Source organism: Gouania willdenowi, chromosome 21, assembly GCF_900634775.1.
Source record: "Gouania willdenowi chromosome 21, fGouWil2.1, whole genome shotgun sequence".
Taxonomy (NCBI): domain Eukaryota; kingdom Metazoa; phylum Chordata; class Actinopteri; order Blenniiformes; family Gobiesocidae; genus Gouania; species Gouania willdenowi.
This window is the reverse complement of record NC_041064.1, coordinates 23,065,689-23,087,702: the sequence shown is the minus strand read 5'-3', so window position 1 is coordinate 23,087,702 and position 22,014 is coordinate 23,065,689. Positions and strand designations below refer to the sequence as shown.

At 39.3% G+C, this 22,014-nt stretch overlaps 1 protein-coding gene across 1 annotated transcript in view; it reads left to right on the top strand.

Moving 5' to 3' along the window:
- Window positions 1-8,812: 8,812 nt before the first annotated feature.
- LOC114455163 (beta-galactoside alpha-2,6-sialyltransferase 2-like) overlaps window positions 8,813-22,014 on the top strand; it is a 50,335-nt gene continuing 37,133 nt past the window's right edge. The window contains exons 1-3 of the mRNA XM_028436216.1: window positions 8,813-8,876; window positions 10,230-10,286; window positions 10,372-11,139. Coding sequence (XP_028292017.1) covers window positions 8,813-8,876; window positions 10,230-10,286; window positions 10,372-11,139 — 889 coding nt within the window. The remainder of the gene's footprint in view (window positions 8,877-10,229; window positions 10,287-10,371; window positions 11,140-22,014) is intronic.

Here is a 22,014-nt window from a genome sequence, read left to right as displayed (position 1 = left end):
TCACATGTCAGTGTTCCTATACAGTATGCTCTGAGGCAGGTGTGATGCTTTACATGAGGTGGAAACCCTTCTTTTTAACAGTTTAGCAGAGTGCATTTTATATGTCCCACCTCCCTCTCCTTTTTTCCTATTTCCCTTAAACATCAAAAAAGGTAAGTCAATCTTTTTTTTTAAAAAAAAAAGTAGAGGAAATATGTTTTGCTCATAATACATCCTAAAATGTTTTTGGACAATACGTACAATTGTGATAATTGCACTAAAAACCATTGTTAAGTCTCTAGGTGCCAAATAACTAACCTGTTCAAACTTTTTTCAACAAGTACCACCTCAGAAAATACTTGGCTCTCCAAGTAACACCATAATGAGAGATGTTCACTGCTGCTACTTATAGATTTTCTCAGTCACTTTGGTGCTTTTCTCAGGTCAGAATGAAAATGTGTTCAACCTCCACAATATTTAGTCATTTGTGCACATCATAGTTACAATTTCTCCTTCCTCTGAACAAATTGCAAATGCTTTTGGACATGTATCAGTTGCTTTCATACAATTCTCTGCTGTTTTATAACATCATTTGCTTATGTCATGGCAGTCAAAATGAACAATACTTATGGATGCTGAATAGTCATTCCCAATAAAACTAATATTTTTAATGTCATTGCTTGAGTCATTACATACAAAATTGATGAAATAGTTAACTAATTCAAATAACAACCATTGTTATGTCTCTTGGTGCCAAATAACACAGTGGTTTTCCAATTTTTTTTTTCACGTACCACCTCAGAAAATACTTGGCTCTCCAAGTAACTCCATAATGAGATATGTTCACTGCTGCTACTTAAAGCACAGATGCTTGTCGTTCCAAGATTAGCTCGGAGGTTTTGATCATTTGTCTATCATAAATAGATGAAATTTTGGTTACATCGGAATACCAGCGTTAAGTGATTGAACTCAGTCCCTTATCTGATTCTGTTTAGCTTGAACAGATTCTGCTCCAACGTTCCACAGCATTCTTGACGTTTCCGTGTGAGCAATGCAACATCACTGACTTCTTAGTTATATTAAATGATGTGAACAATAGTGGGTGTAAAGATGTTGGTTTGATGCTATTCTGGATTATTGGTGAAACTGTGCTGCTTTCCTATTATTCTTTTTATCTCTTGATGTAATGAATGTGGCTTAGGGTGTACTCACACTGGCAACCAGGGCCGTTCCTAACCAGCTCTGTTCATGTGTGAAACCATGGGGGGCCATAGTCTGGCCTGCGTAGGTGTGAACTGCACCGCAGGGGGGGTTAACGGCCCGATGGTCCTGCTAGAAGAGGTGGTCCAAACAGCGTGCCAGACTGGCACGGTTGGCCGCGCATGCGCACCCACAACTCGACCCGCGCGCAAAATGTGATGACGTTGGTACCGCGCGACGCTTTACGGCACATAAACATCCGCATTCCGCATTGATAGCGGTGTCAGAAGTGCTCGTTAGCCGATGAAAAGTTCAGAGTTGGCGTCACCTGATATATATGAACATCATCACAGAGAACTCATGGAGGAAGAGGACAACATGACCATCAGGACTTCTCTTTGATCAGCCGACAGCGGTGTAGCAGCTCATCATCAGGTCCGGGTATTTCCGAGGGTATAAATATACATATAAATACATATTACTGGTATATTAACCCATATAAACCAGAAAATATGGAAATGGGACATTTTACTGCTGCAAATGTGTAACACATTACTGGTATTTTGTGGACAGGACACGTGTGGTTGGCTATTATATAACCCAGAAAAAAATGGAAATTGGACATTGTACTGCTGCTAATGTATTAATAATATAAATATATATATATGGTGTTTCAGTGTTCTGGGACACATACTCACAAACTCTGTAGAATGAAAACAAACACAGTGTCTTGGGGAGCAAAGTGTAGTGTATTAATTTATTCATTTAAACGTATCCAAAAATCAGAACATCACAAATACAAGCCCAAATAAATGAAATGTCTGAAAGAAAGGGTGATAATTTTCCAAACAAAAATCAATAAGCCAGAAATAAAGTGCAACCTTTTGCAAAATGTAACATGAACCTTAAAAACAAAACATTTAAACATTGGAAGTACAAGGATGGGAATATTATGACAGCAGAACCTGGAACAAGACTGCAAATTGTTGCAATTATTTCTTTATTTTAGTTCTCTTCTTAGGTCGTGTCGTGTTAGTGCACATGTGGCAATACCAATTTTCAGTATGTGGAGTTCCTGTTAGTCCTGCACAACTATAATGAATTGCTCAGAAATCTACATGTGTCCTGTTCTCAAAATACCAGTAATATGTTACACATTTGCAGCCGTAAAATGTCCCATTTCTATATTTTTTGGTTTATATGGGTTAATATACCAGTAATGTGTTTATATGCATGTTTATACCCTCAAAATTACCATGGAATTTTGGGTTTTACTCGGACCCCTCATCATCACGTCTCTGTAGAAGAAGACCCTCCGCTGCACCTCAGCACTTTAACAACTCACTAATTTCATAATTTAAATAAACTATCTCTACCTTTGTTTTTCTGTTTGCATGTCGTTTGCTTTGTATTTAATGAAATAGTTTCTCCAACAGTTGGTTAAATCTACACATTTATACTGTATATAATGCACATACAGGATGATGTGTAACAATAATCAGTAAAATTAGCTGTAAACACATTTTGTAGAACTAAATATAAAGTTATGCTGTGAACAGAAAGAAAGGAAGACGAGCCAGATAATTCTAAACTTTAGAATATAATACAATCATAACTTTTAATCATAAATATGACGCTTCTCAAAACAACAAACTTTGATATCTTTGTCACACAATATCTAAGCTTTCAGTGAATAATTTACAAAAAAAAAAAAAAAAGTTCACTGATGGTGACATTGAGATCTCAATGTCACCATCAGTGGTTGTTGTTATTATTATTATTATTATTATTATTATTATTGTATGAAGCCAACATTACTGCAGCTCTGCACATCATTGTTGTCCTGTTAAAGTATTTTTATACAAAGACTTAAAAACAATCTGAAATTAGTGATGACTCAAGTAAATCACCTTTATTATGCATTATAACAATCTGTTCCTTAAGTCTCTAAATTATTGAAACAATTAAAAACATCTAAAAAATAAAATTACAGAAAATTAAATAATCATTTAATATACATTTCAATAAATAAGTGCATCCCATGTTGACTCTGAGCTTTATTCTGTCTGTTGTCTGTGGAAGTGATGGGTCTAGACCTGATGATGGAAACTAGGATCAGCTCATGGTTTTAATGTCCAGGGAGGGGCGTGTCCACCCTGCATAGACTTAAAGAAGAAGAAATAAAAGAAGAGTTAGATAATGTCATGTTCATCAAAAGGAAAACTTAAAGTGATGGAGATAAATATGCTCAGATGGACACAGACACACACACACAAAGTTTAAACAAACACACAAATACTCTGTCCTAAACTGTCTCACACATTAAAAGCTTCTATTTACACTTTACTATTAATGTACACAAAGACAAGCTCCACAAAATCAGAACGACATTTATTGATTCAGAAATTAAACTGAGTATAGGCCAGATAATTTCCAGTTTGTCATTGTAGACTCCTGAACAGGAAAAAAAAAACTTATAAAACACACTTTGCTAAGCTGTTAAAAAAGAGATTCCACCTCGTTTAAAAAAACTATCATCAACACCTTCTTGAAGCTATTCATAGGTAGCAGCCTATATGACTGTCAGCCAGTGCAGAGGCGGTTTTTGATATGGGCAACATAAAAGGGCGGCATCCTTTAGGGGGCGGCACGAGAAAAAAATAAAATAAAATTATTACTTTTATATAGCCCTGCAGGGCTGACTGAGCGCCCATTCTCATAAATTATGAGGATGTCGAGGTGTGTTTGAAATACACCTTTTGCAGCGTTGCCACAGTTACATTGAAAATAAATCAGACTCATTACTAGAGATGTAACGATTCACCCACCTCCCGATTCGATTCCATTCACGATACTGGGTTCACGATACGATTTTCTCACAATTTATTTTAGATTGAAAAATATTTCTTTATTTTTTTGGGAAAAAAACTGTATTATTTTCTTTTTATTTTTCATTGTCAAAAGAATCCCTTGATAAACTTCAAAACAATGCAATTTAACTAAAAATAAATCTTGAATGAAATAAATAAAGAAATAATACAAATGAAAATGAAGCCCATTAATTTAAATTCTGGTTCTATAGTAAACAATGCAAAACAGTGCAACTGAAAATGTATTTCGTGCCTTAACAATTGGACTTTAAAAAAAAAAAACAGTCTGCACTGTATTTACGTCAGATATTTGTTTGGACCAGCAGAGGGAGCTGGTAACCCAGTGGTCAGTTGGGATGCAGCTATTCTGTGCAGTGAAGAAGAGATGCTATGCTAGCAGACAGAGCTAATAAAAAAACGTGACTTTTACAGATATTCACGTAATATTACAGATATTCTTTCGGTGCTAAAGGGGTAAGGAATCATTTATGAACATGTTTAAGAGTAGAAAGCAGTCAGAAAAAAAGTAGTAGCAGATTCTGCCCGCCGCCACAGCATTTAGACAAGAGAAGGATAATAGATAGCGCCAGCTGCTGTTTAAAAAAAGTACTGTGATTCAATTTTCAGAAAATCGATATGAACCTTGATACCTATGAATCGATTTTTAACTGCCTTACGATTAATCGTTACATCCCTACTCATTACTCATTGCATCTCCTGACAAACTATTACATGTATATATGTTATTATTGTGTCTCTATTGCACAGAGAACAATAGGCAGATATCATAGCCAGAAAGACTGCTTGCATCAGTCTTTGTCAAGCAATTTTAGTCACAGCTCATGTTAATTAATTCATGTTCATGAAGCTCAGAATCACAATACAATGGCAACAAAAATCTATAATTATACAAAAACACAACACAAAGATACAAAAATACACATAATGACTCCAAAAAACAAACATTACAGAAAAATACACCAAACAAAATTTTTTAAAGTGAGTTAAAAAAAAAAAAAAAACAAGCACATTTATCATGTTCATGATCACCAGGGAAATCACACACACTATTTTACTTTGCACCCACAAATATGCACCTTTATAACACAGAGTACGTACACCTCTTTTTACATCCATCCTTCAAACACATACTCATTTGGCCATAATTGACAACTCTAATTAAGCTCCTCCCACTATATGAATACATACTTTCAACGGGCGCTTTACTAGCGACCAAAAACAATTATACAAAAATGCACAAAAAGACAACTGAAAGATAAAAAAATAAACATGACTCAAAAAAACATAAATTACAGAAAAATACAACGAAAATATGAAAATGACTCAAAATACACAAAACTAAATATTTATACAAAAAAATGCATAAAATAAAATGACAACAGAAATGCACAAAAATACACAAAATGACAACAGAATCACACTACAATGGCATCAAAAAACTTTATTTATACAAAAAATGCACAAAAACACAACAGACTCCAAAAACATACATTACAGAAAACTACACCAAGCAAAAAAATATAAAAGTGAGTAAAAAAAACAAGATAACAAGATAAAAGCTCCTCAAAGTCAAACATTCTAAAAAATAAAAAAAGTACATCATGTGTAACAAGTCAACGAATGAACATGGCACAGTTTAGTTGTTCTCTCACTCATTACAGTCACTTGTTCATTAGTGGAAGCTTTTTATTAATGCACAAAGCCATGAATTTCATCATCTTCTTCATAATCGCTTTGCTCTTTTCACTGATCATAAGCTCTAACAGCACTCCACTGGCTGTTTGCTCCGTTAGCTTTACATTGATTTCTAGCTTCAAATGCTCCACACTCAGCGGTGTGGCGGCGTTTCATAGTGAATGAGGCAGCGTTTTGTTTGCAGCTGCACCTGGACTTATTTCCGCGTTACAGGAATTACAAATTCCTTCTTTTTTTGTGTACTACTGCCGAACTGTGGACATGCTAGGCTAACCATGCCTCCGTGACTGTTGTTGTTGTTATCCTTTGCAGCAGAGGCATGCGCAGCACGCACACGTCATCTCACAGGCTGACTTTATGACGGATTTTAAGACTTTTGCGGAGGTAGAAAAGATTGGCGGAAAAGATTGGTTTCATATGAAACGATCGGCCGATCCCCCAAAATAAGGGAAATTGGCATCCTTAGAGTGCACCATCAGATATTGCCTTTGGCCACTTCTGATGATTAACCAGATCTTCACAGAGAGTTGATGTAATTAGGTGTGTCCTTGTTTTTGCATTATTGTACATATTTATTGATTAAACATGCCAGCACCAACATGGGATCATGGGGCTAGGATGAAAATGGATTTCTGGTTTGGTTTTTTTTCATGTAGTTTTTGAGGTTCTTCTGCATTTGGTCTCAAACACCTAAATCCATCTCCAACACATTTGTTCCACGCTTTCAGTACTCCATTTTCTACTTGGCTCATTAAGCCATCTGTTTTTCTTTTCCTGTTTTGCATTTTTTTGTTTCTTTGTGTCACCCTCACAAGACGCTGCTCGGTCTTCCTCCTCCGCCTTTCCATCTGTGTCACACACTCATGCTGTTGCGCTTCGACATATCCTGATTGTCTCCAGGCAAGGAAAGCTGCCAATGCCACCCGCATGCTGTCGAGACGAAGCCTAGAGGCACACATGCATGTACATACTACGCACTTTAGGGTTTTAGGGGTCATTGATGCATAAAGGGGACATTTGCTTGTTGATAATATTGGCACTGAGCAGCTGTGGCCTTCACTGCTTGTGTGTATGTTTTGTGTTTGTGTTTTTCAGACCTTTTGTTGTTATTTCCAAGTGTTAAATTTTCCGTACCATTTGACCTCAGTGTGGCAGACACGTTAAGACTACTACACTGCAGATGACTGAATGATGAATTTTATACCTGGATATGGCTTTGGGTCAAAAGACTAAAGCATGCTGCAAGTTGTGCAGATATGTGTACATGCATCAGACAACCCAGTGTTTTAGTTCTCCATCACAGTCTCTGCTTTCCCTGACCCACTATCCGTCTGCTGTTTTTTCTCTGCTTGATTCGGGTCAGTGGCCTTATGTGTGACCCTGGCAGGAACCCTGAATGTGTAAAGGGGGTGTTGGGCAACTAAGATCCCTTCAACTGCACTCTGCAGGAAACGCAGACAGGAAGCTGTAACAAGGATGAGCTTTGATCCCCGTCCTCTCTCAAGAGTGACAAGTTTCCACTTTAGACTACAACTCATTATTACCTGTAGTGATGAGGAGGCATGCTGGCCTCTGATGGGAGCATATTTAATTCTTTATTTACTCACCTTCATTGTTTACTGAAAAAAAGCTGGCCATCCTCAAAGGAGCAGAGTAAATAAGATACTGTATGCTGATGATCACGGCATTGCTTTTCTTTTGACTGCACTATACAGAATTATTATTGGTGTAATCTTCAATTACATGTGTTGTGTTCTGGTTCTTTAAAGTTTTACAACCATTGTAGTGATGGGAAAGAACACTAATGAAAGTCAATGGCTGAACGAAAAAAAGAAAGTCAAAGGGAACAGATATGTGTATTCAAATAATGGCTTTCAGGTAAATACAGAATGGGCTTTAGACAATCAGGATTCTTGGACCAATCACCGAAATGTGAGTTTAAAGTTCCACAATAGCACCCTGTATTTTGCATTGTTTTAACGGATGCTTGGTGAATGGGGCGGTGCCTGCAAGTTTCAAACATGCTGCTGTTCAGCCATTAACTAAAAAGGCTGGCCTTAATTCTAACGAGCCTTCAAATTTTTGCCCCATTTCCAATCTCCCATTTTTGTAAAAAAATGTTTTCAATCAGATAAAGAAGTTTTTGGAGGAGATTTTTAGAACCTCCACTGTACTGAGTCAGCTTTATTAAGGGTTTTTAATGATATTTTGATGTTTAATGATTCTGGCCACACTGTGGCTTTGGTGCTGTTGGGCCTGACCACTGTGTTCGATACAGTGGATCATGAAATCCTCCTGTGTCATCTTGAAAATTTGGTTGACATTTGGGGATGTGCTCTTAAATGGTTCTGATCTTACCTCACAGAGAGGAATTTTTGCGTCAAAGTTGGGGACTGTGTTTCCTCCACAGTCCCCCTGTTGTATGGAGTACCGCAAGGGTCCATCCTCAGGCCACTCCTGTTTTCATTGTATCTGCTACTGCTAGGATCTGTTCTCCGTAGATCTGGGGTGTCATTTCACTTGTATGCTGATGACAGCCAAATCTATGTGCCCCTTAAGCATGAGAATGCATCCAGTACCACTCAACGTTTGGAGTGCATTGATGAAATCAAATCCTGGATGTCTGCTAACTTTTTGCACTTCAATGATAGAAAGACTGAAGTGCTCCTAGTTGGGCCGAGAAATTCTGGTAGTGCAACCTCGGTAAACTTAGAATCGTTGTCACAGTTTGTCAAGCCCACCGTTTCACATTTTGACAAACAAATTAGTGCTGTGGTGAAGGCGAGTTTTTTTCCATCTGAGGCAACTAGCAAAGATAAAGTCCTCACTTTCAGAGCATTATTTTGAAATCCTGTTCCAAGCTTTTGTCACAACACGGTTGGATTATTGTAACGCCCTGTACACTGGCATCAATCACTCCTTGCTACAGCGCGTCTTTTAACTTGTTCACGAAAACATGATCAAGATTCACCTGTTCTCCCTTCACTGGCTCCCAGTCCAATACAAAATTGATTTTAAAATTCTGTTAATTGTCTTTAATTGCCTCAATGGCCTTGCCCCGTGTAATCCGTATGACCTGCTTGTATCTTACTCCCCAGCACGTTCACTCAGGTCAGCTGATCAAGTGTTGCTTATGGTCCCCCAGACACAAACTTAGAGTAGACCGAGCGTTTTCTGTAGTTGGTCCCAAACTGTGGAATGAGCTGCCTCTGTACATTCGACAATCTGACTCCCTTCCTGTTTTTAATCACACCTTAAGACACTCATGTTCTCTTTGGCGTTTAACCAGTGTTGAAGCCAGTAACTTTTAATGTTGCAATTGTAATCTGGGATGCCACTGGACTATTGTATTTATATTTGTTTTTTATTGCCCCTTTGTACAGCACTTTGGTCAACTACACTAATTGCATAAAATGCTAAATATTGTCCGATCTGATAAAATCGATGACATCAGCGGAAATCTTGATATAGAGATTTAGTCACTCTATGCCAAATGACAATTAATACAAATTGACCAATATAGAGTTGCATTCATGGAAAGATGATGCATAATGTGTGTGTTTTAAAGCAAATGTGCTTATCTGTATAGTTGCATAATACCCACGGTGCCAAATTGTAATGGTTCCTACGACGGTACTACCATGGATTATGATACTACCGGTGCCAGTTTCCGCTACATAGCGGCTGCTCTACTCTTCTCCCGGCTTCTCACTGCACAGTCTAAGCTCACTGCATGCTACTTACTTGAAAACATACCAACATGGCAACCACTGCAACCGAACTACACAGCTGCTGTATGATTGGCTGTTTGCCTGTTACTGGTGACGTCTGGAGATATGATAGGCTGTTTCTGCACGCTGGGTCCGCCCGTCTGTTAGCTGATTGGCTGTTAGGCATGAAGGAACTGAAGACAGCTACGCTTTGATAAAAACTGGTTTCAAATCAAACAACAAGATAAAGTTCTGTCTTGCCTGGACGCGTGCACTGCTTACAGTCACAAACATGAGACAACACGTCAGAAGCACCACGCCAGAGAGGCGAGTCTGCCGCGGCGTGTCGGTGTCATCAGTGGCATGACTAATTTTGCTTAAAAACCAAAAGTCCTATTTGGAACTATTTTGGCTTTGAATGAGGCAGAGACGGTGAAGCAATTGAAGATCCACTGTGCAGGTGCAGCCACCAAGCTATAGGAGCTAAAGGAGGAAACACTTTTTTTTGTTTTTTCCGCACGGACACAAAGCAATCTTTTATTTATTTATTTTATTTACGATGTACAAGTATTTCTAACTTGTACAAATACATTGCAGTTCATAAAAATAACAATAATCAAAAAAGGCTTCAGTATCGCGATATTACCCCGAACCGTGATACTTTGTCTGGTATAGTATCGTGGTTTCTCATTTTGGTATTGTGACAACTCTAATCTGTAATCACTCTGATGTCCACTCTTGATTCTTTTCTCAGGGTCCTGCAGGGTTTTGGCCACCAACTGGGCAGAAAAACATAGGACTATCAGTCCAGGTGAGCTATAGAGGTCTGTCTGTTGTTACAGTGTGCAGAAGTGGGGAACATTTTGCTATGTCTGACTGTGAGCTCTCTTTTGCAGCCCTGATCTCCAGTCGGTGGGCTTTGTTGCCAATGTGGATTGGAGAGATGATAATGTCCAGTTTAAAACCATCGGGGAGGCTGATGCTGCTGGGAAGCCTGGTCTGGGTTCTGCTTTTTCTTGCTCTCATCTCCTACTTTCTGGATGCCCGTGTGGATGAACAGATGACATCTTCTGGCTCCTTACTCTCCCAATACCCTGACCATCGCTCAACCCCCAAACAAGCACCACACTTGCATTCCTCTGTCCTGGAAACACGGCCCGAGCTGACTTTGACTTTAAAGCTAACTGATCCCAGGTACACATCACTGCCTCTTTCCAAATCACCAACCCTGGAGAACAGCCACAAAGTGAGCCCCGACCCACACAGTGCTCCAGACATGAAGCAACAAAAAGGAGACTCTTCCAAACCAAACTCTGTGCTGCAGCAGCTGTGGAGAGGTCACGCATCAACAAATATTCTTAACAAATCACTAAAGAATGCTTTGAAATACTACGTGATGTCCAACAAACACAAGGTATCCTTCCAGGGGAAACTGAGGACTGGTCAGAGTTCCAAGGAGCTGCTGTGCCAGATGAAAACCCAGGTGGAGCTGAGGATGGTAGATGGACAAGAAGAACCATTCTCCTTGCTCGGCTGGGCTAAAGTCGTGCCAAAAATTTCTATTGATCAACTCTTCAGGAAGCAAAACCAGAGCAACTTCAAGACCTGCGCCGTGGTCTCTAATGCTGGATCTATTCTGGGATCTGGACTCGGCAAAGAGATTGGTGAGTAGGGATGTGTTTGCTTATTAAATAAAGGGCTAGACCTTTTTCCCTAAGTGTTCAGGATACTTAACTGCAGTATGTGGTGAATCGGGCTGCAATTAACAACTGATTCAATGCACGACTAGACACTACATGAACTACATGCAAGAAAAAGTATTTGAACCCTTTGGGGTTAGTTGGATTTCTGCATCTATTGGTTATAAAATGTATATTGATCTTTATCTAAGTCACAGCAATAGAAAAATACAGTCTACTTAGAGGGGACATATCATGCTAAATCCCTTAAATGTATTTTGTTGAATATTTAGAGTGTTTAGAAGTACAGAAAAGTTCAAATTAGTCTCTTCAGGTGCTCCGTTGATATCTTTATATTCTGTTTTGGTCATATTTTTCAATCTGTTTCGATTTTTCGATTCTCTATTACGTTTTTTGAACAATAACGTCACAGTATTTGCAGCGGAACTGCCAAATTAGGACATCGACTCCAGGCCCAACACTTCGAGCAATCCGCCATTTTTATTTCTCTCTTTTATTTTGTAGTCCAAGCTCAAGTTTGCCGAAGTTACGAGAGGATAAGTCCAAATGTTCGGTTGTTGGATGTCGTAACCCACACGCTTCATTACACCGTCTCCCAGCATCAAGGCCTTTTCGAAGTGCCTGGTTGAGTTTTATTTTTCAAGGAAATGTACCCACATCTGTGGGTAAGGTCATTTTTGTGTGCGCGAAGCACTTCAAGGATGACTGCTTCAGCAACCTCCGTCAGTATAAAGAAGGATTTGCCGAAAGACTTCGTCTGACTGAGGGGTCAATTCCTTCTATCTTTGGAGACAACGAACAAAGCACTTCGGTAAGCTGTAACTAACGCTAAAAAGTGTGATGATAAGACGTCCCTGTCATTGTTTTGTTAGCATTAGCAGTTACACCGTCTGTTAGCGCTGTGTGCTCGTTTTAGATCCTTGATGATATGGCCTACGTGATTTAATTTAAGTCTAAAGTTTTCATTAGTCATTTCATTTTGCCGTTTTTGTCTCCAAAAAGACTGTATTAAAATGCATTTTGTGACGTTAGCTTGGCGCTAGCGTTAGCTTGGTGCTTGTGTTAGCTCACTTGTTAGGGTTCTGCAGGTTCATCATCTTCATTTTCATCTCGCTCCGCTGGGTCCGACTCTGGCTCGAACATGTAAAGCTGGATGGACAAGTATTCCGTTGTTGACATTTTGTAAATAACGTGTGAATAAACATTTTCTGCACCGCTAAATAATCGTATCTCTTCTATCAAACTACAAAAATGGCTGAACAGGGTGGAGTTGAACCGAGTGTCACCTCTGCAACCTGGAGAGGGGGCGGGGTATGAAGTGTCTCATTTGCATTTCAAGAGACCGCACCAAAACGAGTTGCTCTCAGAAGCACATCAGAAAAGGGGTAGAAAAGGGGCCTGTGGAGCTATAATAATGAGGAATTCAGACCCAAGCATTGCAGTTCCGCTTTATATAGACCACAACTGTATGATTTATATGTAAAAAAGGAAGGATTTAAATGCATGATTTGTCTCCTTTAAACTAATGCCGCGAAAAAACGTATGTTTTAATGTTTTATTGAGCTCAAGATGTAAACATTAACGGGGACAAGGACAGAAACGGCCTTTTATTCGAGACACCATAAACGAGACCATGACCATAGCAATGTCAGAACTGGAAAACAGTTCCTGTTTAAGTTTCAACAGGATGTTAAAAACCAGCTTGGAGAGATGAGAACAGACATTAACTCGAGGATGGAGGACGCCGCGGGGAAAATAGAGACGTGTCACGCCGACTGGACGAAGCCAAAGGAAGCATTGAAGAGGTGGAATCACTCTGCACGGAGGTTGACGAGGCTCTAAATGAGCTGCGCCTGACTCAGCTCAATATTAAATCAAAGATAACAGAGCTCGGAGGATAGTCCCTCCACAACAATATCCGAATTGTGCTATGTCCCGATTGACCGGACGAGTGAACCCTGGCGCGACTTGCTGCCGCTACTCAACGGTAAAGTTTTTGGTTAAAGTCTGTTGCTATCATGAGGATCGGCAGGCTGGCTGGGTGGCTTGTCCTCGCTTTGATCACCCTGTCCAGCATACTCTGTCCGTCAGCAGCCCTGCTCCAGTGCACGGCTTCTGAACTCCTCCAGCTGCGGTTTCGTTTATCTGCTCCACCGCCGGTGCTGCGCCTGTTCCTGGGCATCGTTCGTCCACCCCCTCGCAAATACATTCACCGTGGGTCTTGCCGGTGCTTCCACATCGATGACTCCTTGTCCATCAACTCCTTCTGGTCCACATCTCGCCGTCGTCGGAGAAGCTATGACAGGAAAACGGACTATGGTGTGTTAGCCAACCTAGCTAGGTCGGCGAACGTTAGCACTACCCCCGACCACAGCAGTGTCCACTTCGGACTATTTAACATCCGCTCGCTCACGAGCAAAGGACTTCTCCTCCGTGACCTCCTCCTTTACCATAAACTGGATTTACTATGTCTGACGGAAACCTGGCAGCAGCAGAATGACTTTTCTCAGATTAATGAAGCTACACAACCTGGGTTTGTTTACCACTGTCAGCCTCGCCTCTCTGGTCGGAGGGAGGTCTCACGATAATCTACAGGGAGAAGTGGAAGGTCTCACCTCTCTCCATTCCATCTTTCACATCATTTGAATCAGTGTCTTTGCAAATAACCGGACCCACACCGACCAAAATAGCCACTGTCCACCCAAAAATAATAAGGATTTCATCAATGAATTCTCCTCACTTCTCACCCACCTCTGCACCTCTCGTCCAATGTCATTGTGCTTGGTGATTTTAATATCCATATGGACAATCTGAAGCACTTACTCACTACTGACTTCACATCATGCTTGGAAAGTTTTAGTTTTCAGCAGTTTATAAATTTCCCTACCCACTCAAAGGGTCAAATTGTATCTTTGACCTGGTCTGCTGTTCCAGTGTCTCCCCTTTTAACTGCTCCTCAAATGAACTCCCCATTTCTGACCATATGTTTGTAACTTTTAATTTAAATCTGTCCATCTCCAAAATTAAAACATCACGCACCATTTCATTCCATAACATCAACAACATTAAAATGACAACTCTCAACACGAGCATCGAAGCCCTCCCCAACGTCAGCATCCCCTCTACCACAGATGAACTGGTTTCCATCTACAACAACAGTCTCCATACTCTGCTGAACTCACTGGCCCCCTTAAAACCCAGACTGTATCATTCACCCACTCTGCTCCCTGGTTCACTCCCCAGCTCCGCTTCCACCACCACACTGTTCTACATAAGCACTCTATCAACACAGCTAAGAACCAGTACTATGCTACTCTCATCAGTGCTGGTGATGGGAACACCCGGACTCTGTTTTCTTAAATTAACAACTCCCTCCGTCCACCAGACTCTCTCCCCTCACACTTCTACTGCATTGACCACTGTAATTCACTCATGATCTTTTTCAATGCAAAAATTGATCATATTAATCAGAAACTGACCTGTCACACTGCAGTCCACTCGCTCCTGTTCCCTCAGCTCCCTCGTGTCAGCCACTCTCATGTTTTCATCTTCCCTCCTCTGCTGACATATCTGAACTCATTAGAAATTCCAAACCATCCACCTGTCAACCTGACCCCCTCCCGACACCCCTGATCAAAGCCTGTCTCCCCTCCCTATCACCTTTGGCTACCTCTATCATCCACTCCTCCCTTAAATCTGGTTCTGTCCCCTCAGCTCTCAAATCTGCTGCAATAACTCTCATTCTCAAAAAACCTGGTTCAGACTGCAGCAGCTTCAATAACGCTTGTCCCATTCTAATCTACCATTCCTTTCAAAAGTCCACTCCTACCTCTCCAATAACAACCTGTATGAGCAGTTCTAGTCCGGTTTCCGCCCCATCACAGCACTGAAACTGCACTACTCAAAATTACCAACAACCTCCTTATGTCAGCAGACTCTGGACTCCTTTCCATCCTCATCCTCCTCGACCTGAGTGCAGCTTTTGACACCATCTCTTATTCCATCCTCCTCCATAGACTGGCATTCATTGGTTTATCAGGCTCACCCCTGGACTGGTTTTCTTCATATCTCTCCGGCCGCACCCAGTTCATTCAGTTAAAAACATTCACATCCCAGCCTTCTCCACTCTCCTCCGACATTCCTCAAGGCTCTGTCCTTGGTCCAATCCTCTATATCATCGATCTTCTTCCCCTCGGCCATATATTGCGGAAACACAACATTCATTTTCATTGTTATGCGGATGACACACAGATGACACACAGCTCTACCTCTCCACCAAACCCAACCTCCCGCTGTGATTGTCTACAGGAAATCAAAACCTGGTTCTCTTTCAACTTTCTCAAACTTAACAGTGACAAAACTGAGGTTCTCCTCATTGGTTCCAAATCCACTCTCACAAAATCAAAAATCTTCACCATCATCATTGACAACTCTTCCGTTTCCCCTTCCCCTCAGGTTAAGAGTCTGGGTGTCAATGACATCACTCGGTCTGCATACTTCCATCTTTGAAACATCAACCGCTTCCGTCCCTCCCTCACCCCGTCCAGCACTGCCATCCTGGTCCACTCTCTGGTCACCTCCCGTCTGGATTACTGTAACTCCCTTCTGTCAGGTCTCCCCCAAAAATCCTTACATAAACTACAACTGGTTCAGAATGCTGCAGCCCGGATCATCACCAGAATACCTTTCATCCACCACATCACCCCTGTTCTCTAACAACTCCACTGGCTCCCAATTACACACTGCATTGCTTACAAAACTCTCCTCCTAACCTTCAAGGCCCTCCATAATCTCGCCCCTCCGTATCTCACTGAACTCCTCCACATAAACACACCCAGTCGGACCCTCAGATCATCTTCCTCTCTCAGCCTTCTCATCCCTCCTGTCCGCATGGTCACCATGGGGTCCAGAGCCTTCAGCCGCTCTGTCTCCCACCTCTGGAACTCCCTCCCACCTGACATCAGAAACAGTGATACTCTGACCATCTTCAAATCACGTCTCAAAACCCACATGTTCAAACAAGCTTACTCACTCTGATTTCCATCCACCACACTGCAAAATTTCTTTTTTAAAATGAGTTTTTTGTAAAACTGTTACCTACCTCCTTTTTAAATCTCTAATTTTTATGTTTTATATTTACTGCTTTGTAATTCTATGTTTTTATTGTTGCTATTTTTAACTCTGCTTGTAAGGTGTCCTTGGGTTTTTTGAAAGGAGCCCAACAAATAACATTATCTCATTTCTATTAAAGTGGATATTCTGGGGTGACCATTCCTGAGCGTAGCACTATGTGCGTCGTGATGGCAACGGTCGGAATGAACTTATTGAAGCTGACTTTTATTTTGGGCTTTAACTACCGGTTGTTTTTATTTTATTTTTCTTCTAACCTCTTTAATGTCTTGAAAGTAAGGCTGTTCTTAGCCACTCATTACTGTGGGACAATGTATAACGACTAGTTTTATTTTATCTGGCCCATTATGATTTAATCTAACTAGTAGAGTGCCCATCGGAAGTATGCATTCATGTGGGAGCTTAAGTAGTTAATTATGGCCAAATGAGAATGTGTTTGAAGGTTAGATGTACAAAGAGGTGTACATACTCTGTACTCTGTGTTATAAAGGTGCATATTTGTGGATGCAAAGTAAAATAGTGTGTGTGATTTCCGTGGTTTAATTCTATGAGACATGAACATGATAAATGTGTTTGTTGTTGTTTATATTTTTTTTGTTTGGTGCATTTTTCTGTAATGTATGTTTTTTGGAGGCATTATGTGTATTTTTGTATCTTTCTGTTGTGTTTTTGTACAATTATAGTTTTTGTTGCCATTAGAGTGTGATTATGTTGTCATTTTTTGTATAAATATTTAGTTTTGTGTATTGAGTCATTTTTATGTTTTTGTTGTTTGGTGTATTTTTCTGTAATGGATGTTTTTTGGAGTCATTTTGTGGGTTTTTTCTATCTTTCAGTTGTCTTTTTTGTACATTTTTTGTGTAAGTGTTTTTGGTTGCCATTATAGAGTGATTCTGGAGTCAATTTGTGTACTTTTTGTATAAATATTGTTTAGTTTTTTGTTTTATTTTATACAATTAGTATATTTTTATTATAAATAAATAAATACCTTGTGTGTGTGTTACCAGGAAATGTTTGAGACGCTGATAACCAAAACTCCTTAGACATTGTAGCGCCAATCAGTAAAACAACAAAACTGCGCAAAACAAAATGTAAAGCTCCAAACTACATGAGTGAGTAAGTAAATTAAAGTATTATGTACAATTCAGTTGTCTTTTTTTTTAAAAAACAAAAATAATTTTTTACCTTCAAACCGAGTGGTCAGAGTTTAGCTTCCATGCATGGCACCACAGAGAATCCGTAGTTTTCCAGATGGAGTAATGAACTGGTTGGGAAAGTTGTCGACAAAAGACTCACCAGTGGCTGACGCTTTCAAATGATCTATTCAAAGAGCTCCCGTGTCTCGGTCTAAATTATCTTCTTCTCTCTCACTCGTGTGTTTACAGTCCATGTCTACTTTGCTGTGTTTGCAGCAATTGGCTCTGGCCGCACACGTGACTCTTGCTCGGGTGAGGAGCTGTGCAGTGAAATAGATATAGATGGTGCGCTTGCGCCCCCTCACACGCTGAGGTCAAAAGCTGAATAGGTTTCATTTCGGGGCCGTCCAGAAGTGAAATAAAATTAAAATAAACATTTTGAAATGACCAAATTACTCCAAAATAACAGATCCACACACTAGGGGTAGTTTCAGGTCGAACTCGCACCGAAAAAATATATCTAAAGTTAAAAAGGAAAAGGCACAAATTTTATTTTTGTAATAAACTCATTTAACTAATCAGGAACATGAAAAAAAAAGAAAATGGGTTTTAGACACACCTATTATTCATCATATAAAACTGGACAAAGAAGAGGTGTGGCTATACTGTTGCCCAACTCTGATCAATTTGAGCTTCTGTCAGAAACTAAAGAAAGAGAAGGCAAATTTGTTATAGTGAAAGGAAGATTAGAGGACGAGAAGGTGACCTTTATAAATGTATATGCCCCCCCCAGACAGTAAAAGGTCATTCTATAAAAAATACTGGATTTTATTGAATTTCAAACTGCAGGAGTCATGCAATTTTAAATCAAAAACTTGATACATCTAATAGGAAAAGGAGAATCACCTGCACTGAAAGATGGATTAAAAAAAGAGTCCAGGATATAGGTCTCATGGATGTCTGGAGAGATTTTCATAATCAAGATAGAGATGCACATACTATTCAAGCAGGCATAATGCCTATTCAAGGAAAAAATTAAGAGTGAGTTAAAAACATATTTAGCAGATATTGGGACGATATTGGGACTCAGCTTTCGCTGCGGACCCAATAGGCGGCCCTAAGGGGTAAAATTATATCAAAAGCCAGAAAACTCCTGGACCTGAAAAAAACCCTTTTGGATCTTGAACAACTCCATAGTAAAAACAAGGATCCACACTACTATTATAAATGAGACCAATAAAACAAGAAATAGACAATATACTGTGAAGAAATAGAGAAAAAGCTCAGATTTACAAAACAACGCTACTATGAGGCAGGCTCTAAAACCACGAGGATATTTGCTTGGATCACGATCAGAAAATACAGTTTATAAAATTAGGGATCCTATATCCAAAAAGACCACATATAAACTACAAAGAATTAAAAAAAAGGCATTTGAGGAGTTTTACAAAAATCTTTACACTCAACACCAGTTGATGTATACAAAGTTGAAAAGTTTCTGGATCAGTTAGACCTGCCCTGTCACGGTAAAATTCATAACGGTAAGTTAATCAAAGAAATATCAGTTGTCGAAATTAGCAAAGCTATTTCTGCCCCTAAACCCTATAAATGAATGGATGGATTTCCAGGGGAATGGTATAAATCACTAAAAGAGGACTTATTACCAATACTGCATAAAAGCTTCAATCAGACTTTAAAGGAGGGAATAATACCCCCATCTTGGAGGGAGGCTAATATTTCAATAATACTAAAAGAAAGAAAAGACCTACAAAAAATGTGGGGCATACAGACCAATCACTGTTCTGAACCAGGATTATAAATTATATGTTGCTATTTTAACTAAAAGAATGGAGGAAATGATGCACTTATTAATAGACGAGGACCAAACAGGATTTATCCAATGTCAGAAGAACCCGCCACATCATTTAACATATAGAAAGAGGGAAATTTGGGGCAATCCTGCTTAGCTTGGATGCAGAAAAAGCATTTGACTCTGTGGGATGGAATTTTCTTTATAAAGTTATGGAAAAATTTGGCTTTCACAAGGTTCATAGATTACATTAAAACACTATATACACCCAATAGCCAGGATATAAGTTAATGGGGACCTTTCTGATAAAATAAGCCAGCAACAAGGTTGCCGCCAGGGTTGTCCAGCTAGCTAGTTGTCCCTGGACTCTTTAACTTGTTTATTGAACTGCTTGCACAAGCTATAAGACAGGATCCAATACTAGAAGGAATTGTGATAAAAGATACAGAATATAGGATATGTTTGTACGCAGATGATGTTCTTATTAATCTAAAGAATCCTGCGTCGGGAATCCCTAAATTAATGGATTTGTTGCAGATGTGTGGGGCAATGTCTGGCTACACTCTAAATATTAACAAAACACAGGCTTTAGTGTTTAATTTCACGCCACCATTGGAACTAAAAAAATGAATCCAAATTTAATTTGGAATCAACAACTATCAATTATTTGGGCCCCTCAGCCCCTTGTTATTGGTAGCAGAATAATGACGATAAAAATGAAAATTTTTCCTAGACTGCTCTATCTGTTTCAGTCTCTGCCCATGCACATATCTGATAAACATGCTGTTTCACTAGAGTTGGTATTGAATTCAACCCGTTCAATACTCCATCTGGAAAACTGCGGATTTTCTGTGGTGCCGTGCATGGAAGCTATGCTCTGACCATTCAGTTCAAAGATAAAAAAATATTTTTGTTTTTTAAAAAAGACAGCTGAATTGTAGATTATACTTTAATTTACTAACTCACTCATGTAGTTTGGAGCTTTGCATTTTGTTTTGCGCAGTTTTGTTACTTTTCTGATTGGCATTACAGTCTATGTAGTTTTGTTATCCGCGTCTCAAACATTTCACGGGAACACACACACAAGGTATTTATTTATTTATAATAAAAATATACTAAATGAGTAAAATAAAACAAAAAATGAAACAATATTTATACAAAAAGTACACAAAATGACCCCAGAATCACTCTATAATGGCAACCAGAAACAGAAAATGCACAAAAAGACAACTGAAAGATAAAAAACACACAAAATGACTCCAAAAAACATACATTACAGAAAAATACACCAAACAACAAAAATATAAACATGACAAAATACACAAAACTAATTTTTTTTTTTTTAATTCAGTTTATTTCCGACATGGTTACATTCACTTTTTTTTTTTTACATTTTTTTTTGTACATGCCGAAAAAGGACACGAGAGAAGCAGTTTGCTTATCTGGGTCCCGTCCCCTGTTTCACCATTGCAAATTTACATGGGTTTACATGTCTCTCTGGTCAAACATTCTTGAGTTGTTCTGAACAGTCCTTTTTTGTGTATTCTCATCTGTAGTCAGTGTTGTCTTGTTTTTATTCCTCCTCCTCTCTATCGTTGTTCGTGTTGGCCTTGTTCCCTGCCAGACTTTGTTAGCATTCCTCCAGTTCAAAAATAGTTCCTCTTTCGAAGGTGTTTGGAAGGTTTTTCCCTTTTCATCCATAATGTCACCACTCGGGAATGTCTCTTTTGGACACACAAGTTTGCAGCTTGTTTTGTCTCTACATCAAGGTTAATCCAGCTGTTGTTAGTTCTATTGGCAGTGTTGTATTTTCCACTGTTAGATTTAACTTGTATAAACACATTATTATATCTTAGTTCATAAGCAAGGTAGTAATTTCATTGTATTATATCTTAGTTCATAAGCAAGGTAGTAATTTCATTGTACAGGAAAACGTGTTTCTAACTGCACATATGACAATAAACACTTTGAATTTAAATTTAATGTAATCCTTAATCACCCCACCACCTAGCAATTGAAATGAATAAATGACAGACCTTTTTTACTCTTGGTTTCCACATTTAATTCAGTCTCCGTAAAATAATCACAGTCTGAGTTTTGTTTCCAGTGTTTATATAGATCTGGGTCCATATCCATGATTACCATCAGTAATGTTGTTGTTTAGGTGGATCCTTCGTATTTTCCCAAGTCTTCCATCGTTTTGATGAGGATTGGTTTTCCGTTCTCTTCTCCCAGTGGTGTGATATAAATCCTGCAGTTTCTTGTCCACGTCCTCACAATTTTTCCTCCTTTTTTTATTTGGCGTGCCTTCCATGCAATGCTTGCATTTTGTTTCGTCAGGTTTTCATTGATGTAAACCTTCGTTCCCATCAGTTTTTTTCCTTGCTTCAGTAGTTCTCCTTTGAATTTCATATTTGTGAAGGTTATTTTTACAGCTCTGTTATCATTTTTCTTTGGCAGGAGATGGCAGGAGTTGATGTTGTCAGGGTTCAGGACAATGTCCTTCGACTCCAGGTAGTCAATGACCTGTTGTTCAATCGATTTTGTTTCTTCATCACTCGCATAACTCCTGGGTTTTATCTTTAGGCCTGTGATGATGACATCTTTCTCCCTTTCCTTTTGTTCCAGCTGTTCAACCCTGGCGTTCAACAATTTTATCTCTTCAGCATTTCTTTCATTCTTTTCTTTCAGTACCTTTGCTTCGCTTTGTAGGTTTTCCAGTGAGTTTTCCAGCGTCTTTTCCAACGACTTTATCTCGGCAGA